The sequence below is a fragment of the Chinchilla lanigera genome, unplaced genomic scaffold, assembly GCF_000276665.1.
Source record: "Chinchilla lanigera isolate Chin_1 unplaced genomic scaffold, ChiLan1.0 scaffold00081, whole genome shotgun sequence".
Taxonomy (NCBI): Eukaryota; Metazoa; Chordata; class Mammalia; order Rodentia; family Chinchillidae; genus Chinchilla; species Chinchilla lanigera.
The window spans coordinates 9,643,919-9,655,389 of NW_004955482.1; the positions used below are offsets into that span (position 1 = coordinate 9,643,919).

Below are 11,471 nucleotides of genomic sequence, written 5' to 3' on the forward strand. Positions count from 1 at the left end.
CCACCCACCCGTCCGTCCGTCCGTCCGTCCGTCCATCCATCCATCCATCCATCCATCCATTTGTTTTCTACTCATCTGTTCATCTATATCTACTATCTGTCCACTATCTATCTGTCCACTCTCCATCCATCCATTGAACCCATTATCCACCTGCACTCATCCTAGGTGCTTATTGAGCACCCACTATGTTCTAGGTCCTATTCTAAGGCCCTGTGAACCACCAAGACCTTCCTCAGTCCCAGATCTGTGGAGTGGACTCCTCAGATCTGTGGAGTGCAGATCAACAGAGTCCCTCCCCGCCTGGCTCATACCCAGCCTGCCTTGGGAACACGAATGCCTGTGCTCTATGCTCAGAGCACCAACCTTCACTCATTAGCACGTCCTGGCGGCACCTGAGTACCTGCCAGCCATGGTGTGGTGTCCCAGGAGGCTTGAGGTGCGGTGTGATGTCCCTCCTGGGGTGAACTGGCCCTGAGGAGCTGGTGTACAGGCTCAGTACGCAGGAGGTGTGTGAGAGGCTGATGAGCACGCCGGAGAAAGTAATGCAAGTTAGGGGCGAGGATTCTGTTACTGCTCCTCACTATGTTTGTGAGGTGTGATCGAAAACTGTTTTCTTTCCCTATTCTTTTCTTCCCTCCCTTCCTTCTCTCTCTCTCTTTCTGAGACAGTGTCTCACTATGTAGTTCCCGCTGGCCTTGAACTGGTGGAGATCCTCCTGCCTCAGCCTCCTGAGTGCTGGGGTCACAAGTGTGCATCACCATACCCAACACTATAGTGAATGTTTAAATGAAAAAAAAAGTATTACAGTGAAGACACACTGCCACTGATCCCCCTCAAAATACTTCCCCTTGCTTCAAACACACTTATCCCACAGTTCTTGCCACTTGCAAGTCTGGAACTCCTCTGTTGTGTCTTTAGTTGTGTTGTGGCTGCCTCATTGTCCTGAATGGATTCACGTTTACCTTTCATGGTCGTTTTGATTTAGGGAAGAGCTGGAAGACTCATGGTGCCAGATCCCATGCATAAAGCAGATGAGGATGCCCTGTAGTGTCTTCATTTGACAGGATTGCCATAAGCTTTTTTTTTTTTTCTTCTTTTTGAGACAGGGTCACTCTGTGCACTTCAGGCTGGCCTTGAGCTCACTTTGTAGCTCAGGCTTGTCTCAAACTTGCAACAAGCCCCCTGCCTCAGCCTCCCGAGAGCTGGGATTACAGGTGTGCGCCACCACACCCGGCATGCTGTAAGCTTTTGATCAATGATGGGTGACCAAAAATATAGTGAATATATTTAAATAAAAATGTTTTAGCTGGGTGTGGTGCACATGCCTGTAATCCCAGCACTCGGGAGGCTGAGGCAGGAGGATCATTGCAAGTTGGAGACCAGCCTAGGTTACAAAGTGAGAGCAAGGCCAGCCTGAGCTGCATAGTGAGACTCTGTCTCAAAAAAGAAGAAAAAAAACCCATTTACAGTAAAAGATGCATTGCCATGATTTCCCCTCAGAATACACCCACTCACTTTAAACACACTTAATATCATTCTTGGGATATGTCTTTCACTGTGATAAGTTTTATTAAAAATTTAGATATGCACTGCATATTTTGATCACTATATATCTCTTATCTGGGAGCTGACAAAATGAGGTTTTAACTTTTTTTTTTGAGACAGGCTCTCACTATATAGTTCATACTGGCCTTGAACTCAGTGAACCTCCTACCTCAGCCTCCTGGCTGCTGGGTTACAGGTGCATGCCATGTCCAGCAATTTTTAAAAATTTTAAAACTTATTAATACATGTTTGCTGTACATAATAATTGCATGAATTACATACATCGTGGGATGTTTACATGGATTTTTAAAAACTTAACCTCCGGCTAGCTCCTTGTCAGCATTTCTGAGAAAACTGGGAGAAGAGGGTCCCGCTTCCCTGTCAGCCCAGCACGTGTGCACGTGTGTGTGCATGCACACACGCCTGTGTTTGCAGTACTAGCGATAGCACCCATGGCCCTGCACTTGTTACGGAAACAGTTTGCCATTGAAACACAGGCCCAGCCCCTTTTTTTATTTTGAGACAGGGTCTTAGTAAGTTATCTAGGCAGAGCTCAAACTTGCCATCCTCCTGCCTCAGCCTCCTGAGCGCTGAGGATTATAGACGTGTACCAGTGAACCAGCTTCTCATGTTTTATATGTGGACCTCATTGGGAGAGAGAGGTCCATGTTTCAAGCAGGTTTGTGTGACATTTCACCCCCCTTCCTGTCGCAGGAGGGTGGTCCACTCAGTGTACACACCCCCTGGACTGAGGGCTCACGACACTGCACCCAAGTGGCTCTGGATGCAGTTATTCTCAGGAAGGGCTTTGAATCAGGACCAGGTGGCCTTGTCTCCCTCCCCCGCCCCAAGCCGGCTCTCCCCAGTGTAGACGACCTGTGTCCTACCCTGCTCCCCTGCCTTCCACTGCACACCCTGGCCTCACAGCACCCCCCACCTGCCCCGGGTCTCCAGCACCGCATGTGGGATATCGGCTCCTGCTGAGGGCCGGTGCCAAGCAGCCACAGTGCGAACAGAGGGCATGGAGGAAGGCAGATGGTGACGGAAATCCTCCAAGGGTCTTTGCTTCATAAATATATATTTTTCTTTCTCAGTGAAAAAGTGCACATTAGAAAAACGAGTTAGGGTGGAGCCGGGCTTCCTGGAGAACGGATGAGACAGGGCTCAGTCTCGGATGGGGAAAGCCTGGGGCAGGACCACCTTGCATGGGGGACCCCTGTGCCACCCTGCTCTGGGGGACCTGATGAGTTACTTGTGACCGAGGACATTCACAGAGTGGTCACACGGTCCCCCAAGAGGTCCAGGTCACAGTCTCGCCGGTGACATTAAGGGGCCACCAGGGATAGGAACACCCCAGACCCCAAGTCCTGTTCAGGGTGAGGGCACCGGGCCGGGTTCTCCCTTGGGCATCCCGTTCATGCCCAGCTGTTCCTTGAGCGCCTGCAGCTGGGCCAGGCTGATGTTGCTGCCCCCACAGACGATGACCACGAGGGAGGGCAGCGGGGCCTGCAGCTTGCCCTCGGCCTGCAGCCTCCTGACCACGTGGCTGTAGACTGCGGCCAGAGCTGCCCCGCAGGCGGGCTCCACCAGGATCTTCTCATCATCTGCAGGGAAGGGGCAGTCCAAGGGGACCTTCAGGCTGTGGGCGGAGCCGGGGGGTCACGAGCCAATCAGCTCTCAGCTCTTACAGTGGGCTCAATTCCTGGACCAAAACTCCCTTCATGATCCTCAAAGCCCAAGCCGGGCTAACATGCATAAAGATGGTTGCGATTGGGGACAGTGTTAAGGAGACCTCTGAGGCATGGGCTGAGCACGTGTCAGAGTTAATTAGCCAAGTCAGCTTCAGGCTCAGCGGAATTACACGGTAGCATAAGTACTACCCTGCCCCCCGCCCCATGGTAGCGGGAGTTGAACCAGGGCCGTTCCCATGAGCTGCATGTCCAGCTCTTCTCTTTGGAGACAGGGTCTCACTGTGTAGTTCAGCTGGTTTTGGACTCACTATGTAGCTCAGCTGGCCTTGAAATTGCAGTGATCCTCCTGCCTCAGCCTCCTGAGTGCTGGGATTATAGATGTGTGCCTCCACATCAGGCTTCATTTCTTTTCTTTTCCTTCTCTCTCTCTCTCTCTCTCTCTCTCTCTCTCTCTCTCTCTGTCCTTTGTTATCCCTGTTTTAGGCTGAACTCAGAAAGAGTTCAGTTACAGTAGCACCACCAAATCCAACTCTGTGACCCATCCTTTCCTTTTTTACCCTGGCTACCAGGAAGCTCAGAATCAACAGTCTGAACATTCAGTTACTGTTCCCCACCATCATGGTTCCCAGGCTCCCTTCTTCCTGAGTGGCTTTAGTGCTTCTATTTTCACCTTGGCAGCGCTGTATTATCCATCACTAATGGGATGTCCTAGGCAGGGATGTATCAGAACGGAAAACTAGGGGTGATAGGATCCCGTGGTACTTGGGGAGGGCTTGGGGACCCCGCACATACCTACAAACTTCTCAATGGCAGCCACGGCCTCCTGGTCGGAGATGACCTCAGAGAAGATGGGGTGTTCTTGAAAGAGCTTGAGGGCCTGCATGCTCACTGTGTTCACGCCCAGGGCCTTTGCGACGCTGGGGAGGGAGGGAGGAGGTGGAAAGGTGGGTGGAAGGCAGCTGTGCGGGCCCAGAGGAGGCCCAGGAGCCTCTGCAGCTGTAGGGGCTGAAGCCCTAGCTCCGGGGCGCCTGGAGTCCAGGGAGGCACAGGGTGTTTGACCTGGGTAAAGGGCATCGTATTGTGCTCTACACTGACCCAGAGGGGGCTGGGGATATAGCTCAGTGGTGTAAGCGCCTGCCTGGCAAGCACAAGGTCCTGAGTTCAATTCCCAGTATCAAAAAAAAAAAAGTGAAAGGATACACTGACCTGGAGTAAAGGCCCCCAAGGATTCCCCTTTCCTTCCCCCAGGGCCTCTCCGGGATCCCCCTCACTGAGCCTGCCACTTCCAGGGGTCACCCAGCCCTGCAGCCTCAGGAGGGATTCTCCAATGGCCTCCCCACCCTAGCTAACTTGGTTCGTGCTTCCTGAGGAATCATAGGTGCCAACCCTCCACAGCATGACCTCCTTCCATCTGTGCTGTTACGAATTGGCTTGACTTTATAAAGGGGAAATAGGCCGAGTGTAGAATTACGTGCTCAAGGTCACATGTCAAGGGAGTGGTGGCCTTGGACCCTTGAGCCGGATCCTATAACTCCAAGCCCTACACAGGGCAAGATGGCCTCACCAGGGTGACACCAATCCTGTTCCCAGTTCATCTCCTTAAAGAGGCCCTGGACATCTTGAGGGCCTGGCCCGCCTTGGTCCTGAGACAGCCTATGGCTCGCAGCAATGGCTTCTTCTATCCCAACTGTAGGGGTGTGAGGCCAGCACAGCGGGTTCCAGTTGCTGGGCTCAGAAATCTAGATATTCTTTTTTTTTTTTTTTTTTTTTAATTGGGAATTGAACTCAGGACCTTGGGCTTGCCAGGCAGGTACTTGTGCCAGTGAGCTATATCTTCAGCCCAATCTAGATATTCTTACTGGACTCAGTCTTCCCTATCTGTGGCAGGGACTGTTCTAGCCACACATGGGTATGCCTAGTAGACACACTTCCCAGCATCCCTTGCAGCTAGGTGTGGTCATGTGATTAGGTTCTGGCCAATAAGAGACAAGAGGAAGTACAGTCCCTGATTTAGGATGGGTTGTCTGCCATTTAGCACCTTTGTGATGGTGCAAAAGTGATGTGAATTCTGTAGAAACTGTACTTCCAAGTTTCAATTTGGACCTTTTCCCAGGTTAGCAATCTGCACTATAATTCACTCTGGCAGTGCTGGACAGCAGCAGTCAGTTGTTTGATCACGGAGGGAAATAACTGACACTATGGTGGACTGTGTTGCTAGGTAAGGTTAGGGGTATTCAGGTCATTTTTGACTTTATGAAAGACAGGTTTATTGGGATGCAATCACATTGTAAGTAAAAGAGTAGCTTTATTTTGTCTGCCTTTAAAGGTTGGGGCATAGCCTGCTGCCCCTTGCTTTCTCTTTCCTGACAGATGGAGTGCGGATGTGGTAGCTGGCACTCCAGCAGCCACTTTTCATACGGATGATGAGGCAATAAACTCAAGGAACCTGGGCCTCTGACTTCCTGGAATTCCCCCTGGACTGCCTATTTCTGGACTGTTTTCCAGAAGACGGACATGAAGGTCAATCGTATTCTGAGCTCCTGTGTGAGGTGGCCTACACCTCATTCTAAGATTTGGGCCCAGGACTGGGACTCCTTGGGAGCAAGAGCTGTTTATTTATCAGTCTCTCTCCAGTACCGGCTCCCTAGCCTCAGTTTCCTCCCTTGTAAAACGGGGCTCCTCCCCCACGTTCTCACCTAGTGATCTTGGGCAGGGTCACGAGCTTGCCCGCGGCGGTGGCGGCGTGGAAGCTGTGGGCGCCGATGGTCTCCATGGCGATGACGGGCACGTCCCCCCAGCCCACCTCCTGCAGCCCCTGGACCACACCGCACAGCAGGCCCCCGCCGCCCACCGACAGAACGATGGCGCCCGGCTTTGCACTCAGCGCCTCCTTCAGCTCTCTTACGACGGACGTGTGGCCTTCCCTGGAGGACAGGGGGCGGTGGCAGCTCAGGGCTGGGTTTCCTGTGGGCACCAGGATGGCGACCTAGGGATGGCAGCTTAGCGGGGGGCCTCCGGAGCTTCCTGCACACGTGCCTCTGGTCAGCAGATGGCGCTCGTGAGAGCTGCCCCGGCCGGGGACCAAGGAGAGGGTGCCTGAATCCCCCACTGCGCACGCGCGCTCTGCTCGGGCTGAGGGTTCCCAGGCACCGAGCTGCGGCTACCCACAGCGGTCGCCTAGCACCCAGCGCCCCTTTCACCGGGGTCACCTCCCTAAGGAACTGGCTGCTGTCCCCGGCTTGCGCCTTGGGACCCCGCTGCTGGCACGTGCGTGTGCGTCCTGCGCTGAGTCCGCTCCTGGACGCATCTCGAGGGCCACCGGGAGAACTGGTCGGTGGCCTCCTGCACCGCAGACGCCCGTCCAGGGGTGGGGGTGGGGTGGCCCTGAGCTCCACTCACCAGATGAGGGGGTCATCGAAGGGGGGCACGAACATCCAGCCTGGGTTGTTTTTGGCCAGCGCCTTGGCCAGCACAAACGCTTCCTCTAATGTCTGCAGGGTCACGGGGAGCGGCAGGGGTGAGGCCGTGGGGACCCTGTGCCCGCCAGCCGCCCTCTCCGCCGCTGCCCGGGCCGACACACACCTCGCCCACCACCTTGACGATGGCACCTTCGTCCTTCAGCCTCTGGACGGTGAGGGAAGGCGTCGTGCTGGGCACCACAATGGTGGCGGGGGTGCCCAGCTTCCTGGCGGCATAGGCCGCGGCCAGGCCTGCATTGCCCGCTGTTGGGGGGGACGGGAAGTTGTGTCCACACGGGGGCTCTGGGTGGCTCTAGGCCCCCGCCCCCCGCCACCCTGGGTGACCACTGGATGCCCAGGACTTCGATCTGGGGCTGCTGCGAATGTGTGAACAGCTCATCGCTGGGGAAACCCGACCTAGAGAGGCAAAGGGCCAGTCCGGGACACAGCTGAGGACAGGAGGGAAGCGCTCACTTACCCGAGGAGCAGACAAAGTGCTCGCAGCCCTGCTCAGCCCACTGCGGAGACGGGAGAGAGGGGTCAGGCCCGCCTCCCACGGCACCCAGCTCCTCGTCTCTTCCTGCCTCCCCCTGCTTCCTCCTCCAGCGGGAGCTGGCCCCGCCCTCGCCTCAGATATGTCCTCCTCCCTGAGACACAGCTCGGCCCGGGGATCGGCCGGTGGAGGCCTCCTGGAGCAGCACCTCCGGCCATCAGGAGCCCCGATGTGAGTCACGGGACCTCCCTAGTGCTCCTTAGTCAGCAGTAGCCACGCCCCTCAAGGAGGGGTCCTGCCACCCCCACCCAGGCACTCGGACCCTGGCCTGTACCTTCTTGCAGAGGTGCCCGATGCCCCGGATCTTGAAGGAGCCGGAGGGCTGGGCGTTGTCCATCTTGAGGTAGACACTGGTGCCGGCCACTTTGGACAAGGCCATGCTGTCACGGAGGGGCGTCCTTATGTGCAGGGGCTCCGCGGATGCCATCGCTGGGAGGAGGAAGCCCAGGGGTCAGGACAGGGTCCAGACGCTGGCAGCAGTACCCGGGAAGCAGTGTGACCCTCTCTTCACGCCCCAGGAGGAGAGCGAAAGGTCCCGGAGACTTGGGTGCACTCCTCTACAGGAACGCCACTCGCCCTGTGACATCGATGGGCGAGCTGCGCTCTGAGACCGCTCGCTGTCTGTCAAACAGGGACAGGCATCACCCCACGCCTGCACCGAAACAGCGCCGGCCCTGACGGGTGGGCGAGGAGGGCTGGAGCCGGCGCTCAGCTGGGCTTCGTGGTGGTTTCGGGCGCGAAGCATGGGCAGGATATTGTGCTCCTCTGCTTATACAAAGGTGCGAGAAGCCCTCGAATGCGCGCGCGCGCACACACACACACACACACACACGGGTGCACACACGCACACTTTCTCTCTCACACCCCACACGCTCCTGTGGCAGCTCAGGAGACGCTCAGGAGACAGCAGTTGGGCTCGGGAGCCGGCCCTCAGGTCGAGCAGCCCTGGTGCCATTTGAAGGCTTTGCCTGGAGCCTGGAATGCTTATTGCCACACACAAATTCTTACAAATGAATCACTGGACACCCCAGTAGTTAGTTAGGGAAAGCATGTGGTGTTTTTTTTCAAGTGCTAGGGATTGAACTCAGGGCCTTTGCATTGAGCCACACCCCCAACCCTTTTAAATTTTTGTTTTGAGACAGAGTCTTGCTAAGTTGCTCAGGGTAGGCTCGAACTTGTGATCCTCTTGCCTCAGCCGCTCTAGTTTGGGGATTACAAAAGGTATGTCCCACATAGTACCTATCACTATATATATATATATATATATATATTTTTTGGTTTTGAGACAGGGTCTCACTGTGCAGTTCAGGCTGGCCTTGAGCTCACTTTGTAGCCCAGGCTGGTTTCAAACTTGCAACGATCCTCCTGCCTCAGCCTCCCGAGTGCTGGAATTACAGGTGTGCGCCACCACGCCCTGCGTACCTATTATTATATTAAGTTCACACCCTTATCCATACGCAATGCTTAGCAGGCAGGTCCTGCCATTAGCCCCATGTTACAAATGAGGAAACTGAGGCACAGTGGCTGCCCCACAGAGCTCTGTCCCTCTTCCTCTGAGAAGCCGCTCCAGTCCCCAGGCAGTGCGGCTCTGGGATGCAGTCGAGGACCGGACCACTTACCCGGCACTGGTGAAGCAGCAGGGACAGCTGGGGAGAGGGAGGGACGCAGCGCTGTGCACGGAGCTGCCTGGCTCCTCTGCTCCAGGGTTTATTCCCCTGGTGCGGCGGGCCAGCCAATGAGGCTCTAGGGGCGGCCCCGCCCCGCCCCCCGCCCCGGGTCCCGCCTGGGGGCTCGGGTCCTGGCCGGGCGCCGCCCTCGCCCACTCCTGCCCCATCCGTTTTTGAGGCTGCAGACGGGGGCAGTGCCGCTCCCCGGGGGCCTCAGGAGGCTGCGTGAGGAGCAAGGCGACGCGCCCCTAGGGGCCGGGCACCGGCTCGGTGGGTAGGAGGTGCCCGAGAGCAATCATGAAATAATGACAACACGGTACACCGGCGCGAGTCACTGCCGCTGAGTCCTCACCCGGCTCCAAACCCCGGAGGAGGTGGGCACTGTTGTCGCCATTGTCTTCCAGAAGGGGAAACTGAGGCACCGAGGCTGTCCGTGCCCCAGGTCACAGAGATGCTGAGGAGCAGGCGATGGCAGTCTGGCTCCGAAACCCGCAGTCCAAACACAACTCTCAGCGCCCTCCTCGTCCTCCTGAGGCTCTGGACCTAAAGGAGCAGAGGGGTTATGGTTGAAATCCTGGCCACGGGAGGCTGAGGCAGGAGGATCATTGCGAGTTCGAGATCAGCCTGGGCTACAAAGTGAGCTCAAGGTCACCCTGAACTGCAGAGCGAGACCCTGTCTTAAAAAGAATCCTAGCCAGGTCCGTTAACCGCGTGGCTTCAGCCTCCACCAGACTTCGCCTGTCCCAAAGTCCCTGTATGTCTGCTCACGCGCATGCGCACTTGCGGCCCGGCTGCTCCACTTCACAAAGCCCTCTGGTTAACTGGGGCCAGAAATGGCGATGAGACCTAGGGAAGGCGGGCCACCCATGGCTCCCACAGCCACCCCCCCCAAGTTGTCTCTGTCACCGTCCCCTCCCCAGCCCCTTCCTGAGGGCCACCGCGGGGTGTGCAGGGGGGACCCCGGTGCCAAAGCTGCGGTGACACAGGCGCTTTGGAGCTCACGGGTAGCGCGGCCTCCCCCAGGCGAGGCTGCGTGTGTGCGGCTGGCGCCCACCTGCCGCACCCTGGCACCACTCCCATGCCCCCGACTCAGGCTTTGTTGCTGTCTCCAGCCACCGTGGTCCTGCAGTCAGGGAGGTGGGCCGGGCGTGACAGCTGTCCCCTGTCCTGTTGTCGCCATTGTCCTGGGACGTTAACTGATGCACCCAGGCAGGGCTGTGATCTAGTGTGTGAGGACACGAAGACGAACCTTTTCTTTAGACCTCTCTCTGGTTCCAGAATGGAAAACATCGAATTATGAAAACAGATCATAGTCGGATGCAGTGGCACAAGCCTGTAGTTCCAGTACTTAGGAGGCTGAGGCAGGAGGATCACTTGAGCCCAGGAGTTCAAGGCCAGCCTGGGCAACAGTGGAACTCCATCTCAAAATAAAACAAAAAGAACTAAAAAGAGGAGAAAAGACATAATATGTATTACCATCTTTGATATCCCGTCCACACATATCTTTTTGAAATAACTTAATTGAGATATAATTGACATGTTGTACAATCCATCTACTTACACAATGTCACTTTTAGAACTTTCTACCCCAAAGAAACCCTCTCTGGATGAGGAGTGGCTCCCTGTCATCTTCCAGTCCCTTTGGGCAGCCACCAATCTACATTCTTGTTCACAGCTTTACTTATACTTTTACCACTCCACACATGTGGAATCATATGTCATGGGGTCTTTTTTTTTTTTTTTCTTTGTCTTTTTGAGGCAGGGTCTCACTATGCAGTTCAGGCTGGCATTGAACTCACTTTGTAGCCCAGGCTGGTCACAAACTTGCCATGAGGCTTCTGCCTCAGCCTCCATAGTGCTGGGATTACAGGTGTGTGCCACCATGCCCGGCTCATTTTTTATTTTGAGACAGGGTGTTGCTAAGTTATTAAGTTGCCCAGGCTGGCCTTGAACTTGTGATCCTCCTGCCTCAGCCTCCCAGAGTGCTGGGATCCTAGGTGTGTGGCCCTCACGTCTGGCTCAGTTCCCCCCTCCCTGATTTTATTCTCTGGTGCTGGACGGAGGACTTGCATCCCAGCCTCAGGTGCTCCTGTCCTTGGGAAGGTCCGGGAAAGCAGAGAGCAAAGCCAGCTCACCTTCTCCCATTTACCAGATGCACAACTGAGGCCGGCTCCATTGAAGAGGCTGGGGTGAAGCCTGCAGCCCAGGAGCACAGGGCCTGGTTGGAGATCAGCGGCGCCTTCCTCCCCCGCGCCTGTTACATCACACCTTCCCGGGAAGAGGTGTCCCGCGGGTGTCGGATCAGCGTGTCCTGTGTCCTGGGCTGGAGCCTCTGCTTGTTTTCTGTTTACCCTGGAGGTGCCCGGGCCGAGTCCCTGATAAGCGCAGCTCTGTCTCCTGAGCCCATCAGGCCGCCCTGCTGTGTGACCTCGGGGTGGCGTCGCCTAACCTCACCTGGCCTCAGTTTCCCCGGGAGACGAGTGCTGCTGTCGGCCGGGCCCTGTGGGCAGAGAGATCACAGCAGCGGAGCACCGGCCCTAAGTTAGGGCTGCAAGAG

At 56.0% G+C, this 11,471-nt stretch overlaps 1 protein-coding gene across 2 annotated transcripts; it reads right to left on the reverse strand.

The window, feature by feature from the left end:
- Nucleotides 1–2,604: 2,604 nt before the first annotated feature.
- Sds (serine dehydratase) lies at nucleotides 2,605–9,553 on the reverse strand. 2 transcript variants are annotated; one of them, XM_005403225.2, is made up of 8 exons: nucleotides 9,267–9,553; nucleotides 7,522–7,676; nucleotides 7,173–7,212; nucleotides 6,819–6,958; nucleotides 6,636–6,727; nucleotides 5,933–6,160; nucleotides 4,029–4,153; nucleotides 2,605–3,149 (listed from the first exon to the last, which is right to left on the reverse strand). In XM_005403225.2, exons 2-8 carry the CDS (start codon nucleotides 7,672–7,674, stop codon nucleotides 2,917–2,919), a joined length of 1,011 nt encoding a protein of 336 aa, XP_005403282.1. In that variant the 5' UTR covers nucleotides 7,675–7,676; nucleotides 9,267–9,553; the 3' UTR covers nucleotides 2,605–2,916. The 2 variants fall into 2 exon arrangements, with proteins under 2 accessions (XP_005403282.1, XP_005403281.1); XM_005403224.1 differs by lacking the exon at nucleotides 9,267–9,553 and adding an exon at nucleotides 8,867–8,957.
- Nucleotides 9,554–11,471: the final 1,918 nt, after the last annotated feature.